The 17,768-nt window shown below is 35.5% G+C and overlaps 1 protein-coding gene across 1 annotated transcript; it reads left to right on the top strand.

Moving 5' to 3' along the window:
- The first annotated feature begins 9,512 nt into the window (after window positions 1-9,512).
- Window positions 9,513-11,886, top strand: LOC107780395 (transcription factor bHLH71). Its single transcript, XM_016600924.2, has 3 exons — window positions 9,513-10,081; window positions 10,920-11,324; window positions 11,691-11,886. Exons 1-3 carry the CDS (start codon window positions 9,650-9,652, stop codon window positions 11,796-11,798), a joined length of 945 nt encoding a protein of 314 aa, XP_016456410.1. The 5' UTR covers window positions 9,513-9,649; the 3' UTR covers window positions 11,799-11,886.
- Window positions 11,887-17,768: the final 5,882 nt, after the last annotated feature.

Raw genomic sequence — 17,768 nt, 5'->3', positions numbered from 1 at the left:
TGGCCCTGTTTGCCTGAGCTTTGTCTTGTCTTGATACTTGTGCAAGTTTCACTCCTTTTTGAGCTAATCTTTGACATCTTATCACCTAGTTGATCAAACCTGCAATGAAGCACAACTTGTGAGCCTTTGGGACTATTTTGTACACATTTCTAATCAAAACTTAAGCAAGAAGGAGTATAAAATATATCAAAATCCCTAGTTATCAATTACCCATTCCTCCACGAACCCAAATATATAATTTGTTTTGAAATCGGACCTCAAATCGAGGTCCAAATCCCCAATTTTTGGAAAACCTAAGTTCTAACCAAAACACCCAATTTCCCCCATGAAAATCATTGATTTTGAGTTGAAATCATGTGAAAAGATGTTAATGATTGAAGAAAACGAGTTAAAATTGACTTACAATTGATTTGGAAGAAGAGTTGTCTTTGAAAAATTGCCCCAAGAGTGTTTTGGTTTTGAAAGAGTGTGAAAAATGAAAAAATTTCGGCTAAGTTATAAAATTGCAGGTTGTAGATATGGAAATTGCGACCAGGGTTCGCAATTGCGAACCCAGACTTCTGCTAAGTTGGAAATTGCGAACAACTTCTCGCATTTGCGAGTTGGGAATTGCGAAGAATGCGTCGCATTTGCAACGATTGGCTAAGAGGGGAGGCGTCGCATTTGCGAAAGATTTCCTCGCAATTGCGAGGTAGCTGGCCTGGGCCATTGTTCGCATTTGAGAACTCGCATTTGCGAGCCAGGCTTCGCAAATGCGAAGCCTGCAGGCCTGCAATGCAACAGCTGAAAGTCTGCAATTCCTCAAGTCCAAAATCCGCCCCATGGCCTATCCAAAACTCACCCGAGCCCTCGGGGCTCCAACCCAAACATGCACACCAATCTAAAAACATTATATGGACTCGCTCGTACATTTAAATCACTAAAATAACATCAACAACTATGAATTTAACATCAAAATCATGAAATTTTCTCAAGAACTTCAAATTTTCCATTTTTCTCAAAAACGATCCGATTCACATCGTTTCAAGTCCGTTTCTTACCAAATTTCACAGACTTATCCTAAATCACATATAAGACTTGTACCAGGCACCGAAACCAAAATACGGGCCCGATACCATTAAGTTTTAAACACTTTTCATTTCCAAAACTCATAAACAATTTCAGAAAATAATTTTCTTTACAAATTCATTTCTCGAGTTTGGGACCTCGGAATTCGATTCCGGGCATACGCCCAAGTCCCATATTTTCCTACGAACCCTCCGGGACCGTCCAATCACGGGTCCAGGTCTGTTTACCCAAAATATTGACCGAAGTCAATTTAAACTCATTTTAAATGCAAAATTCATCATTTTTCATAGATTTTCACAAAATGGCTTTCTGGCTACGCACCCAGAATGTGCACGCAAATCGAGGTGATGCCGAAAGAGGTTTAAGGCCTCGGAACGCAGAATTCACTTTTAAAACAAGTGACTACCTTTTGGGTCATCACAACCGTAAAATATAATACAAGTGTCAAAATTATGAGGTTGGGTTCTTACGGATACAGAAAAAGAAAACAGGTTATCCACAATGAGATTTGAAAACAGTTTCATGTGATGCTTCTTAACTAATATTAAATAATTATTTATAATTTCTATATAGAAGGTTTAATTTTAAGGTTATTTGCACATAATTAAAATAATCCAAATCATTGTTTGACATGGATTGTGTCTGCAATCGTGCGGGTACTAATATTAGTACTATTTAAAAGAGATTCATCTCTGTGCCTGAGACAGAAACTCTTGTTATCTTCTTCAGACAATATCCTCCGTTATATTTTAAAAATATACTGCTATATATTATGGTTCCCGGAGAGCTGATTCATGCAATCTCTATCCTGTTGACTATTTCCTATCAATCAGAAATTCTTGGGTTAATCTGGGACATGCAATATTATATTATTTCATAGTTTGCTGGAATTCATGTTATTCCCTTATAGTTTATGAAAATGAATTACACACCCTAATTTTGTAAAATCATTCCGCACACCTAAATTTCTAGTTGCTGAATATATATTTGGTCTCTTTTGTAGAGATCATTTGAAAATGTCATTATAAAGAAAATACACTTATGCATGTGTGTGTTTGAACAATTCTTAGTGCAAAAAACCTTTTCTAGAAAAAAGAACAAGGGTCAATGAATATATAGTTATAAATTGATTTTTCTTTTTTTGTAGCACTGTGTAGCTGCCTTTAGATAGTGAAAAGCCATACATCAATTTCTACAAGTTGTTGTTGTGACCATTGTATGGGTCGAAATCTAATCATACGGGGATCAACATTATAAGGAATGGCGAGGGGTCGGCTAAGCCATGGTCGTATTCATAAGATATCATAACAACGAGTATTTCGGCCGCTGTCGGTATCGAACTGTCAGAAAGCTTGTACGGCAAAGCATATGTCTGACATTTAAGAGAAACGACCCAACGTACAATCAACAGATTAAGGCATTCTGGCTAAGAACCGTTGGATAAAAGGGAATACATACTATATATATAGGGGGAAGATAACCAGAAAGGGGGCTCCTCTCCTTCTGGAAAAGAGGCAGAAGAACCGGAAAATGCTACAGGAGAAAAACAAGAGAAGTTTCGGATCTAAGCGGCCAATATTTATGTTTACCACAAAAATGGTAATAACAATTAAATTTGATTATGGGACTCTAAAAATATGTGATCTATTTTTATGCTAGTTGTTAAGAAGTTGATGCTATGTGTGAGGTTTAGAAACGAGATAAGAGTAAGGAGTGAGGTGATAACCAAACCGATAGGTTAACAATTTGGGCCTCAAGCTTGTCGATTTGGGGGTCTCGAGGTCGATTCCGGGGCTCGACTGTGAGCTATCGAAGGTGGTCGGAGTATGACTAACAGTTATAATAAAATCAACGAAGGCTCTTTTACGGCCGATGATAAGCCATAAATGATGAACAATAATGAAGATAATAAATGGAAGCAATAATATCAAGAGAATATGTTAGAGAGCAAAGAGACTGTTCTTGTATATTTCGTGTGGAGCAACTGAAGCAGCAGGGCTTTCTAAAATGATAAGGATCCCCTTTATTTATGAGGGGAATACCAACATAGTACAAAATACATTAATTACAAAGATATAGAGATGGGACAGCTAGATGGCGTCCTGATTCGGGTTTAGAGTAGCCTACTAGACTTTGTCAGCCCTAGCTATGTGCTTTGGGAACTCCCCATTTCTATCATAGCCATGGTCAACATTGTCCCCAGGTCGAGCATCGATGAACCTCGAAAGAGGAAACTCGACCGTAGCCTTGTAGCCTCGAGCCTCCGAGATGATCCTCTGAGGTGCTTCGATAGCAAGGAATTGGACCCTCCGATTTTATCGTATACAGATAGTCCCCGTGTTTTTTAGAGAGGAGTGATGATAACTAGGGATTCTAGTCTATTTTATACTCCGTTTTGCTTGAATTTTGGACTAAAAATGTATACAAGTAATCTTGAAAGCTTACATATTGTGCTTGTTTGCAGGGTTTGGTCAAAATAGTGACAAGTAGTCAAAACCAGCTCAAAAAGGAGTGAATCCTGCACGAGTACCAAGAACAACGCAAGGCACTGCTGCAGTATAAAATCAACTGCAGCCGCAACAGACCCATCGCGGCCGCATACCATTTAGTGCGGTCCGCGGTGGATAAGTTCAGAGAGGTGCACTTCTGGGGCTTGAAGCAGTGAGGTCCGCGAAGGATTTCTCACGGCCGCAGTAGCCTCTTCACGGCCGCAATCCATTTTATGCGCTCCGCGGAGAGGGGATTCAGAGAGCTGGGAGTTTTGAATATGGAAACCATTGCGGTCCGTGGTCCATTTTGTATGGACCGTAGTGAAGCCACCGCGGCCGCGGTGCATTTTATGCGGTCCGTGGTGGCCAGATTCAGAGACTGAACAATGAAGCTAAAAAGCCTCACCGTGGCTGCAGTGCATTTTCCGCGGTCCGCATTACCTTCGTCAGGGGTATTTTTGTTTAGAAAATTTGGCCTTGTATAAATAGTTCTTTTTCAGATTTTTAGGGTATCTAATTCGTAGCTGAACACGCGAAGGCCGTTTTAGACCTATTTTGAGTAATTTTGTGGGTAGTTCAACATTGAATCTTTATTTCTTAGCTTGTAAACTTATTATATGAGTTATTCTTCATCTATTTATATGTTTTCTCTTATTATTATGAGTATCTAGACCCATTAGCTAGGGTTGTGGCTCACCCCTAGTATGTGGTATTTGATGGGTTTTTTGTTATAAGGCTTAGATGTTTATGGGTGGTTGATATTTGGACTGATTTGTATTTTCCATGTTGAATTAGTGGTTGCAAACACTAATTTGAGCGTTTTTGACTTGGGCTCTTCTTGAGAAAGAGAGCTTGAGTTTAGGAAAATCAGTCCAATAAGGAATTGGGGTGTATTCAAGAGATTGATAGCCCCAATGAAAGGGTTAAACCTAGAGATAATAATACCCGACTTGAGCCTATATTGCTTGCATAATTTGGACACCCAATTGGTCTTGAGAAAGTCAATTAGGGCAAAGTCACTTAAGCTACCGAGAGATATAGAGTGAGTAGTTCCTTGCATAGGCTATATCGCAATCCCCAACATAACAACTTTTCCTTAGGCTTTAGATCCCGTCAAATATTCACCTAGGAGAAAATCACTTCCCTAGTGCCTCGTTATCCATTTAGAAAACCTTACAAGTATTTACTCTTAGTTTAATTTAGCATCTCATTAGCATAAAATTAGAAGTAACAAACGAACAATTATGATTGGAAGTATAATTAAAAGCATTACACACTGCTAGTTTAGATAGGAATTCAAATCCCAAACAATCTAGCTCCCTGTGGATTCAATCCCGACCATCTCGGGTAAAAGCTACATCGACCGCTCTTGCCACTTTGTAGTGGTGTAGGGTTGGACCCGATCACTTTTTGGCACCGTTGCCGGGGAGCTAACGACTTTGGCTATCTATCTAAATAGTTTTGTGTATTATTTTTCTTTCCTTCTATGTTACTAATTTGTGAGTGTCGTAAATTCAGGTACAAAATGGCAGCAAACAACGCACCTATTGGATATCTTCCACCGGGGGAGGAGGTAGATGACAATATTGATGATGAGGTTCCTATTGTGCCTCAAGCTCAAAGGAGAGGCCGCTAGGCCAATGATAATGTTCCAGACCCTCCCCCGCCACCTCCAAGAGTGGCTCCTCGAGTGCTTCCCAACCAAGGATATGCTAGTGCAATTGTCCCACCCTAGATCCGGAGGGGCAATTTTCAAATTACAAATGTGATACTGGCTTTGTTGGAGCAGTGAGGGTATTTCACAGGTGCTCCCCATCAAAATGCTTACAAACATCTTAAGGGTTTCGTGGATACATGTGGGGAAGTGACTTTCTCCTAGGGAAGTGACTTTCCTAGGAGACTTTCTAGGCGGACACTTGATGGGTTCTTAAGTGACTTTCTCCTAGGTGGACACTTCACGGGTTCTTGAGTCTAAGGCTAGGTTGTCATGTTGGGGATTACAATATAACCATTGTACGATACTACTCACTTTATACCTCTCGATAATTTGAGTGATTTTGCCCTAATTGAATTTCTCAAGACCAATTGGGTATGATAATTTGTGCAAGCAATTGAGGTTCAAGTCGGGTATTACTATCTCTAGGTTTAACCCTTTAATTGGAGCTATCAATCTCTTGAATACGCCCCAATTCCTTGTTGGACTAATTTTTCTAGACTTAAGCACTCTTTCTCAAGAAGAGCCCAAGTCAAATAGGCACAAATTAGTATTTGCAACTACTAATTCAACAATGAAACCATAAATTAGTCCCATAGACATTCAAGCTTTAAAAAACAAGACCCATCAAATACTCACACTAGAGTTGAGCCACAACCCTAGCTAATGGGTCTAGCTACTCATGATAATAGAAGAAAACAAAGAAATAGATGAAGAAAAACCCATAATATTTAATTACTAGCTAAAACTTGAAGATTCAATGATAAAACTATTGTAAAATTACTCAAAATAGTAAAGGAACACTGTTCACGAGCGCAGCTCTGCTTAAAACTACCACTGATGACCTAAAAATGGGAAAAGAAGCTATTTATACTAGGTTAAATTTTTTGGACAAAAAATACCCCTGCGGGGGTAGTGCAGTCCGCACAAAATTGAGTGCGGCCGCACTGAGTCTCTTGGCATAAAGCTTCTGTTCTCTAAACTTGGCTACCGCGGGCCACACAAAATGCACTGTGGCGGCGATGGCTTCTATTGCGGTCCGCACAAAAAGGACCGCGGACCGCATTGGCAATATTCCCCAAATTTGCAACGCTCTAAACTCCAGCTTTTGCGGACCGCACAATATCGAGTGCGGCTGCATTGAGTCCATTACGGTCCGCACAATTGCTTTGCGGCCACAATGCTTGAGTCTCCAAAATAGCACCTCTCTGAACTTCCTCTTTGCGGACCGCACAAAATAAAGTGCGACTGCATTGGCCTTGTTATACTGTGGTTGGACTTGTTCTTGGTACTTGTGCATGTTTCACTCCCTTTTGAGATGGTTTTGACGAATTGTCACCTTGTTGACCAAACCCTGCAATCAAGTACAACATGTAAGCCTTTGGGACTATTTTTTACATATTTCTAATCAAAACTCAAGTAAGAAGGAGTGTAAAATGCATCATAATCCTTAGTTATCAGGCGCCAAACTGTTTACCACAAAAATGGTAATATCAATTAAATTTGATTATGGGACTCTAAAAATACGTGATCTATTTTTATGCTAGTTGTTAAACACTTGATGCTATGTGTGAGGTTTAGAAACGAGATAAAAGTAAGGAGTGAGGTGATAACTAAACCGATAGGTTAACAATCGGGGCCTCGAGCTTGTCAATTTGGGGGTCTCAAGGTCGATTCTGGGGCTCAACTGTGAGCTATTGAAGGTGGTCGGAGTATGACTAACAGTTATAATAAAATCAACGAAGGCTCTTTACGGCCAATGATAAATAATAAATGATGAACAATAATGAAGATAATAAATGAAAGCAATAATATCAAGAGAATATGTTAGAGAGCAGAGAGAATGTTCTTGTATATTTCGTGTGGAGCAACTGAAGCAATAGGGCTTTCTAAAATGATAAGGATCCCCTTTATATATGAGGGGAATCCCAACATAGTACAAAATGCATTAATTACAAAGATATGGAAATGGGACAGCTAGATGGCGCCCCGATTCGGATTTAGAGTAGCCTACTAGACTTTGTCAGCCCTAGCCGTGTGCTTTGGGAACTCCCTATTTCTATCACAGCCGTGGTTAACATTGTCCCCATGTTGAGCGTCGACGAACCTCGAGAGAGGAAACTCGACCGTAGCCTTGTAGCCTCGAGCCTCCGAGATGATCCTCTAAGGTGCTTCGATGGCGAGGAATTGGACCGTCCGATTTTACCGTATACACTTTGTAATATCTTTCTTGAACAACAAAGATAGATCCCACAGCTGTTAATGACATTCCTTCTTTTCGTTCTTTATTCTTACATTACTGAACAATACACCAAGAATGTAAGCATGTCATTTATATTCGATATCTTTTATAAGCCTCAAAGTTCATGAGCTTGATTATATTTTATTCTCCTATTCAATGCGCTTTGATCTAGAATTAATTATCATTGGCTAAGATTTATCCTCTATTTTTCTTATTAAGTAGTTTAACAAAAAGCTTAGCTCTTTTTGGTCAAACAACCATGGAGGGGTCGTTTGGTTTGAAGACAAGTTATGCTGAGATTAGTTATATTAGGATTAGTTATACTGATATTATTTTTATTGACTGTTTGATATGTTGTATTAATCTTGAAATTGTCAAATTTACTGTTTTATGCTGGGATAATTACTTATTCTGAGATTATTATTCCACCATCTAACAGATATAAGTTTATCCTAGTACTATTTTTAATCTTGGGATAACATTCCAAGATTAGTAATCAAACAGGGAATAAGACGATACTAATTTTTTATCTAGAGTTATTTTTGCTTATCCATTGTACCAAACTACCCTAAGAAAACTAATTGTAATTTCTGCTAACTTTTAAGCTTAACCCTACTATTTCTATGAAGTTCGTTTCAGAACCTAAATAACACTAGAGACTCCTTTTGCGCCTCTCCCCACCCCCACCCCCAAAAAAACCCCTCCAGTTTTAGACTAACCCTAACCTTATGCCATAGATAAAACCATTATAAAAAAAAAAAAAGGGATAAAACTCTGAGCATTTCACGTATAGGTTAAATGGAAAAATGACATTTCCCATCGAAATTAAAGCATGAGAGGAGATGTTTAATAAATGGGAATCAGTATTTTCTACCCATCTATTTATATTATATACATTTGCTCTTCATGTATTAGGAGGTAGGCACGTATAAATATTTTTAAATTAATTAAAGACTTGAAAGCCACAAAAAAAAAACAGAGCTCGGAGAGGGAGATATACGCGTATCATCTGGGGAATTGGATTAGTGGGTAGAAAGCAGAGGAGAGAGCTAGAGATAGCAGTGAAAGGGAGCCAGTCATTCCAATTCTCGAAGGAAAAAAAAAAGAAAAGCTAAAAAATAAAGTAAAAACGTGAAAGGGTAGCTTTTGCACAGCTTGTGGTGTTGTTTTTATGCTTATCTATCTCAATCTAGATCCTGGGTCCCCTCAACCTTGGACCCCCTTCCTTTGCAGACACTCTGGCACTATGTTTTGACATTTTCTATGAAAATATTATATGACTTCTATATGTATGTATGTATTCTGTGTGTTTTTGTGAGTGAGAGAGAGGCAATAATTATTAATAAGAAAAGATGGAGAAAACGAAAGATCTGGTCTACTTGGGTTAAATAAAATTCTTATAAACGAGATTCTGTTAGTAAATGGGAGTCGGTAAGATTTATCATTACTACTAGGATTTAAAATTGAAGACAAAAAAGTAATATTAAGAAATTGAAATGGTGCTTGAACTTGAATTTTGCATGAAATATTTAGCTTTTGACATATTGGAAATTTTGTTTGAGAAGAAATATTTAAGTGAGATAATAATTTTGGAAAGCGCTTTTCATAATATATACTATGAACATTGGTAAGATTGAGGGGGGAAGAGAATCTTCACATCTTTAACAAGGAAACAATATAAACCTTGTGTAATTTTATCCAAAGATGCATGTTTGCTTTATGTGTTTCGTTTAATCATGTATCTTGAATGTGTATAATTTCTCCAATTAAATTGCCAAAGATAGTTTCCTTAATTTTAAGAGTACTTAAAGAAGTATTAGAAAAAATGAAGGATATAATGCATGTGAGGGCGGCATATATAACAAAATGAGTTTTTCTGCCTGAAAAAGCTAAGTGAACGGAAAAAAGAAAGAAAGAAAAAAGAATCAGCTAAAATCTGTCACTCTCTTACACATGCTAGTTCAAGACCAATGGGTGTATCACTATAAAATAATTGAAGTCTTTTACTTCATACAAATAGATTACAAGAAACAAGTCAAGGGGGTTCATCGGGGTACTCAAAAAGACATACAAATTAAAACCCTTTTACAAAGCAAACACAAGAGATAAAATCACAACAAAATTTTGAAAAGAAGAATGGCTTTAGAAGCACTTTCTTCCAATGAACTTCTTAACTTCATCATCTACGATACAATCTCTGCCACCCCTTTTACCAGCAACAATCTTGACCCCTCAAGTTCTGAAAATGCTGCTTCTGGTACCTTACTTTTGGACCATGAAAATGGCTTATTAACATTACCTCAACATTTTTGTGGTCATGAGCAACAGTATTCCACTGCCTCCGTGCCCGAAACTACTACCACCACCACCCGTAGGGAGAAGAATTTGGCGGTGGCGCAAGGCGGCGGCCGGAAAAAGAGGAGGAGGAGACCTAAAGTTTGTAAGAATAAAGAGGAAGCTGAGAATCAGAGAATGACTCACATTGCTGTTGAGAGAAATCGGAGGAAACAGATGAATGAACATCTTGCTGTTTTACGTTCACTCATGCCTGAATCTTATGTTCAAAGGGTATGTAATATAACTCTTTTTTTCTTTCTTATTCACTAGTATTTCTCAATATCATACTGAGAATTTTTAATTTTTAATTTATTTAAGAATTACTATGACTTTTGACAACATTTTTACTACGGAGTACTTTATTTTGCATGATGGTAAAAGCTTTTTGAATCTGTTTGTACACTGTTTTCTATTCTGCTAATTAGCAGTATAAAGTTTTTGCTTCGTTTGAAATGACTGCACTAACATAGCCCTATTCTCTTCATTCATCCTCGAATTATGAGCCCTATATATGCAAATGAAACTTTTAGCCTTGGTCCCTCTATTACAAAAAATCAGTACTACATCAAAAGCTTTTTCATTCTTTCTTCTTTTTTGTTGTTGTTTTTGTGGGTTGGTGTGGGCTTTATGTTTTTCTTTTATTGTTTATTTCTTTTTTCCTTTTAGGTACAAACAGGAAAAAGCTATGTCGAGGATTCGATGAAAAAGAGGTTGAAAATAATTGGATAACGGAATATAACGCTTTGCATTCAATTTTCTAAAGTCCCTACATTAAACAACTTGAAATCCAATCATTTTTGTGAATTTATTAATGCAGTAACATACACATCACCTTGGATTAAGATATATCCTCATTATAAGAATATCTTATATATATTAGTTTTCAAAAAGTCAAAATATGTGCATGTCTTATTTTAATCTTCACATCATCATCTCAATTTTCTCTTCCTAATTTGTTTTTATAAGAAAATCATTCTAGACGAACTTCAAAGAAGCACATATAGCTAGATTTATATATTTGACTTCAATTTATTTAGAATTGAGACGTAACAAATATTATGTGGTTCAGGGTGATCAGGCCTCAATAGTTGGTGGCGCAATTGAATTTGTAAAAGAATTGGAGCACATTCTACAATCTCTAGAAGCTCAAAAATTTCTGCTATTACAACAAGGTGGTGGAGATGGTGAGGTACCAAGCGAAAAGTATTTTCCGACACCATTTGCTCAATTTTTCTCATATCCACAGTACACATGTTCTCAGTTACCAAACAAATACACATCAAAGAGCAAGGCAGCAATTGCAGACATAGAAGTGACTCTCATTGAAACTCATGCAAACGTTAGAATCCTCTCAAGAAGAAGATTTCGACAGCTCTCCAAATTGGTAGCTGCCTTTCAGTCATTGTACCTTAGTGTACTACACCTCAATGTCACCACCTTAGATCCATTGGTTCTCTATTCTATCAGTGCTAAGGTACGTTAAAAACAGTCATTTCCTCTGTTCATTTAACATTTCCTTTTCTTTTTTTCTCTTTTCTGAACCACAGCTTGCAAGAATCTACTTTACACAATAGCACAGGTATACTTTACGCATGAAAATATGTGCCATAGATATCAACTTATTTTTTCTAGGGTATTTTGGGAATTTAAAAAGGTATACTAATTTCAGAAGGTAATGATGGGTCAGAAAGGGTGTTTCTTTGCAATTCTTGTATGGCGTTTCCTAGTAAAGTCATAGTTGTCTTTTAGTACTTGTGATTAGGAAATATTTCAAAAACTGAATATTTTCTATGAAATTGAAAGGAACCCTCGTATTATTATTTTTAAAAAAAAATGGCAGGTGGAAGAAGGTTGCCAACTAAACTCAGCAGATGACATAGCAGGTGCAGTCCACCACATGCTAAGAATAATTGAGGAGGAAGCAGTTACCCTTTCTTGCCAAGCCTAGGGGACAGACCCCCTTTTATCTTTATGATGTTTTTTCTAGTTTGAATCCACTGGACAAAGAAAAAAAAAGAGCTCGTTGATCAATGCTACATATGGAGTACTAGTAGTTCTCTCTTTGTCCTTGTACGTACAAAATGAGCTGTGATGTTGTTTATAATGTGGCTAATGCGAGTACAATTATTAGGGCTTTATCACCTGTTCATCAAACTGCTCATGATAAATAGAGTTAATAATCTAAAAAATCAAACAGGTAACGTATTATAACATATTAAATTATACGAATACAACAACATATAGATATGAAGCATATTTTAACTAAATACGAAATTTTTGTGGCTGAACACTTTAACCACTATGACTTTTCCTGTAAAATGTTGTAGCAACAAGTGGCGCAGCTAAAAGTTACAAGCTACAAACTTTGCATGTTTCAAATTTGTAACTACTTTTATGTTCAACCGATAAGAAATTGACTTTTGGTCTAACTAAATCCCAAAAACTAGGTTATATCGGACCTACCAATTGAAGTGTGGACAACATAATATAAGGCTTTAACATTGGGTGAACTAAGAATTGGAATGAGTTTGGCTTTGATATCATAATAAAAAAATAAATATTGAGCCTAACTCTACTCCATAAGCTAGCTCATAAGATGAGAATTAATAATAACCATTATAACCAAATTTCAGCTCATGGCAATAGTATTTATGGGTGTGTTTGGTATGAAAGGAAAATATTTTCCAATTTCTCATGTTTGGTTGACTTAAATGTTTTGGAAAATATTTTCCTAATGAACTTATTTTCCTCCTATTCGAGGAAAATATTTTCCCTATCAAAAGAATGGAAAATATTTTCAAAACTCCTTTTCAACCTTCCCCACCCTATTCCCCATTCCCGCCAACCCATCCCTACACCCCACACCCACCAACCCCAACCCCGCTACCCCACCCTAAATAAAAATATTATTAATAGTATTTCTTTTCATGTTATAAATAGATTTTTTTTTATTTGCATTTCAACAAATGAGTATTTTGTTTTACATGATACAAAAAAGTTTTTTTTATTAATTTCAACAAAAAAGTACTTTCTTTTCATAGAAAAAGTATTTTCTTTCATTTCAACAAATATTTTTTTATTTTCATGATGTAATTTTTTTTTTTATTTCAACAAAATGAATATTTTCTTTTCATGATGTAGAAAAAGTATTTTCTTTTATTTCAAGGAAATATGGGGACTTGGGGGAAGGGGTGTGAGGAGAGTAGCATAATTTTTTTTTTTTGCTCTCTAACCAAATACTAGAAAATATTTTCCGAAAATAATAATTTTTCACTCACCATCCAAACAAAAGAAAATAAATTATAAAAACTACTCATCTTCCATGAAAACATTTTCTAGGAAAACATTTTCCATGGAAAATACGTACCAAACACACCCTATATTTTGCTGCGTATTCAAGAATTCCATAGCCACAAATGGAAGTATTTGCCTGAAGTAGAGAATGTTGCTGAAAGCGCCTATGTTTTTCATGAAAGATATAGAATGGTAGTAAAATACTAGTAAGTATTTTATTTTCATTCCACCGTGAAAATTGAAAAAGTACGGCCACTTTTTTGTCGTGGAAAATTTTAGCTACGAATTTATGAAATTCAAAAATATAACTTACACCATTTACCACAAGAATAATGAAATGGTCACAGACGCGCGCACACACACAAGAAAAAGATTATTTCTTAAATTGAAAGGTAATCTGCATCTCCATTGCAAGTTGTATTTTAGCTACGCCATATTGGCTTAACGAATGCTAGACCTTGGTAAGAAGACAAAATCAAATATTCAACAGAATCAATTAAAATGGTAAAATATTGTTCTGCTCATGAATCATATCTAATGTTAAGAGAGGAAACACTCAATCATATCCAAGCTGATCTTGACATTATATTGACGTACGCTCTAATATCTAACCTTTAAGCAGATAAAAAACTGCTAGGGAAATTTCAAGCGAACATTTCTTACCCATAATTGTCTAACTCAACGTGTAACATGTAAACAAATTAAATTCTAGGGTCTCCTTTCGGACTTTTAGTTCGTTCCAAAGGAATCAAGAAAAAGAAAAGCTTAATTAAAGATCTTAAAATTAAATTAGTCCTAGCTAAATAATGGTTACTTAATAGTTGGGATACAGTTAACCAATTGCTAAACCAGAGAAGATCCTTTTATCATATCACTCTTGTCATTCATGATTAAGACTACATGTCCAACTTTCTCATGTATACCGTCGATTCCCTTCAATTTAGGGCAAGTCTAAGTTTGTCATATAATGACGTACTTTTTCATTCTTTTGTTCCGAACCTCTCTCAGTTTACACCACTGAATCTTAACCAAAGCTTGATAGAGTACGTTACTCCACATGCAAAATATTTGTGCACAAAAAGATCTATAATAATTCTCTCTTTTTTGTAATTTTGTAATAAGATATTTTACGGATCGGAGTATCCAGTGTATAAAATGGAAGTCAAAGTATGAATATTCGATCACCTTACGAAGAGTCAAGTTACATGGCTACCACAACGATATTCAATATTAGCTAGTGTTTGCTTTATTAGCCATTTAGCCCTCTAATATCCGTGTACCTTTTTTTTTTCCTTAACTCTTAGTTAGGTTGACATTTTGATAATTAACATATATGGAGGGAGCTAATAATAAGCAAACAAAGTTGAAGCACTACCTAATTAAAAAAAAAATTCCTTAAGTGCTATCCTTTTTCCTTTATAATTTGCGATTGACTTATGGAAAAGACGATCTTTTAGAATTGAACTTATAAACACCAACAACATAAAGAATTTTTTTACACTAGTGACGTATTTTAACGTGTTAGTGTAGGTTAATTACTTGCTTATTTACTTATCAAATTACTAATTTCAACTTTAGTAAACAGTATATGTAATTATCTTTTAAGTATATGATAATATAAAATTTTTAGTGTTGCATAATAAACTGTATAAAAGTAAAACATGTTAAAGGACAATGACAAGGTAATATATACCGCACATACAAACTCAATGTACTAGTTCTAAAGAAGGATATATATATGTGGTCCATGTTTACAATTAAGCAGGACAAAATTCATTTAAGCATTCTGGATGCTTTTCCTGTTCACCTCTGTAAAGTAAGTTAGAGAAGATGAAGGTCGAGAATAACCAGTATTCGCATATGGGTTGCTGAAATTATCGACATATGTAGAAAAAATGAACATTTTAAGATAATAGATATGTATATTAGAGTAGCTTTTGCTTTCTTATTTTTTCAAGAAAAGAAGCAAATTAAAAGGTGCAGAGTTTTTGTGGGTTCGATGCATTCAAATTACCATATAAGTTCATTCCTAGCCTTCAGATTTGTTTCTCTTTTGTGTGGGGATCACTCTGCAACTCTCATTAAAACTCGTGTCTTCTAGTGCTACCGTTAGATGGAGACTTTTAAAGAAGAAGAAGGACTCTAATCAAAAACACAATAATATACATTATTTTTTTAATATAATGTACACAATTCAAGAACATAGTAATCATCTAAATCCCAAAAATCCAAGAAAGCAATCAGATTCTGAGATGTACAAAAGTTTTATCAGCTGAGAATGGATGATGTTGGGGCTAAAACATGTGGCTACACATGCAAGTGCATGCTCATCTTTTAAACTCTTAGCATTTCAGTGTTTTTCCTTTCCGTATAGAAACAAAGCCAGTCTTTGTTTTTTCACACAATTCAAGATATGAGTGTCTTATGTATGTCCAAAACTGTAACTTTGTTAGTAACTAAAATGATTTTGTTTGCATTTTATTTCATTACTAATATATGGTTAATGTCATTCCATAGTCATGGACTTAAAATTCCAAAGATAGAAAGGTTAAATAGAAAGGTCTTTTTTTTTTTTGGTGGATGCCAAAGTCAAAACAAAATCGTCGACGTCTATGGACTCTCTTCGTTTCCTCCTTACACACTTATTCGTTCAATGAATCCAGTATTAGGTCTATGGATTGAAGTTATATAACATTAAAGAGTACAGTAAAATATTTTGCACTATGAAATTATCTTAAAATTATTGAACGTAACTATCCATATAAACAATGAAAATATGGAATTAGTAACTTACAAAATGAGACAAGTAACCTTCAACTAAATCTTAAATTGCACCAATTATACGAAAAATAACTTGCAGTATCAGTGAATATTAGGTAAACTGCTCGATGATGAATCCAGCTTGTTTTAGCTTTCTTTCCGCCAAAAAGGGCTAAAAAAGAAAAAGAAAAAGAAAAAGAAGCGTCTGGCCTAACTAGTTTCTAATTTCCATGACTACTGTAATACTATTTGATGCTGTAAATTTCAACCTTTACTAGATAGATACTTTCAAGAGAAAATAATATTTTCCTCTCAAAAAAGAAAGAGAAAGAATGTTACAGCAAAGCAAGTTAGGTTGATCTCACTTTCATTTCCTTTTACCTGTTCATCCAACCTTTTACATGATTGAACTCAAACTTGAGTGAGCAGCTTGTTGTTTCTCTAAAAGCCTTTTGGTATCGAGTGAAAGTACCGAGCACTTTTAGTGCTACTCTAATATGAACTCTCCACCATATGAATCTTTATCTTCCATACCACTCAAATCACTTGGTATTCCACTGAATTCAGTTTCAACATCATCCAAAACATCACAAAATACCTACTCCATCATCTCAGATAACAATATGAATATTGACACAACTGATAATTTAGCAACTCCATCTCAATTTGTCAATAAAACATACCTTACTAGCCTACTATCCAATAATATTACACCTTCAACGACTACCCTAAATGATCCGCTACACCTTCCTTTGGTGTTTAATGATAAAATGGAAGCACCCACTGACCCAATCATTTTTATTCCCCTATCTCTTGAAGAAAAAGCCAGAATTTACAAACCATGGAAACATGCAATTATTATAAAGTTGTATGATCGGAAAGATTGGACATCAACTACTTAGGCAAAAAATATATGCCTTATGGAAACCAACCAAAAATCTACAATTATAGATTTGAGATCAGATTTTTTCCTTCTTAAATTTCAGAAAGAGGAAAATAAGGTTCATGCTTTACAGGATGGACCTTGGTTTATATTAAATCATTTTCTTTTCGTTCATAAATGGGAACAAAAATTCATGGCTTCTGAAAAAAAAAAAAATTACTCTGTTATTTGGTTGCGTTTATCTGAATTACCAACTGAATTTTATGATTTCCAGATACTACAAAAACTGGGAAACAAAATTGAGAAATTATTAACTGTTGATACTTGTACCTCTTCAACAACAAGAGGAAGATATGCAAGGTTATGTGTTGAAGTACCTTTGGATTAACCATTACGGACTCATATTTATATTGGAAATCATAAGCAAATTATCTTGTATGAAGGATTAAATTTGCTATGTACTAACTGTGGTCGGATGGGGCATAATCAAAGAGTTTATACCTATCAAATTAAAGAAAATAATCCTGATACCTCTACACTGAACCAAGCTACCAACACTAACCCTAATACCACTACAACCAAATTACCTACTATTGACGAATGGAAGACTGTACAATTTTCCAAAAAGACAATCAGGAAAATGAACTACTACAAAGGAAATCAACTCCAACAAATGCCAGATTCGTTGGCAAATCCTACAAGACAATCAAGTATGCATGTTGATGGCTTAGACATGATAACTACTCCTAACACTCTTCCTTTTACTAATTTATCTATTAATCATATTAGCACTCCTGTTAATAATAATATAAATCAATCTATACCTTCAACACCTTCTCTTAATAATAATAAATTTGCTAAGCTTTGTTCAAATGACTCCACTAATGATAATTCCCTAAATAATCCACCGTCAATCCCCATTTCAAACCCTATAATTCTCACTCAAGTATCACTACCACCAATAACTCAATCGGCCCAATT

The sequence above is a fragment of the Nicotiana tabacum genome, chromosome 1 (genome assembly GCF_000715075.1).
Source record: "Nicotiana tabacum cultivar K326 chromosome 1, ASM71507v2, whole genome shotgun sequence".
NCBI classification, from domain to species: Eukaryota; Viridiplantae; Streptophyta; class Magnoliopsida; order Solanales; family Solanaceae; genus Nicotiana; species Nicotiana tabacum.
The sequence above is the reverse complement of the archived record's forward strand: the minus strand, read 5'-3'. Positions and strand labels throughout refer to the sequence as shown.

Coding starts and splice junctions, on each gene's coding strand:
- LOC107780395 (XM_016600924.2), top strand. CDS start 9,650: ATGGCTTTAGAAGCACTTTCTTCCAATGAACTTCTTAACTTCATCATC. Junction 10,082..10,919: donor CTGAATCTTATGTTCAAAGG/GTATGTAATATA, acceptor TATGTGGTTCAG/GGTGATCAGGCCTCAATAGT. Junction 11,325..11,690: donor TCTATTCTATCAGTGCTAAG/GTACGTTAAAAA, acceptor AAAAAATGGCAG/GTGGAAGAAGGTTGCCAACT.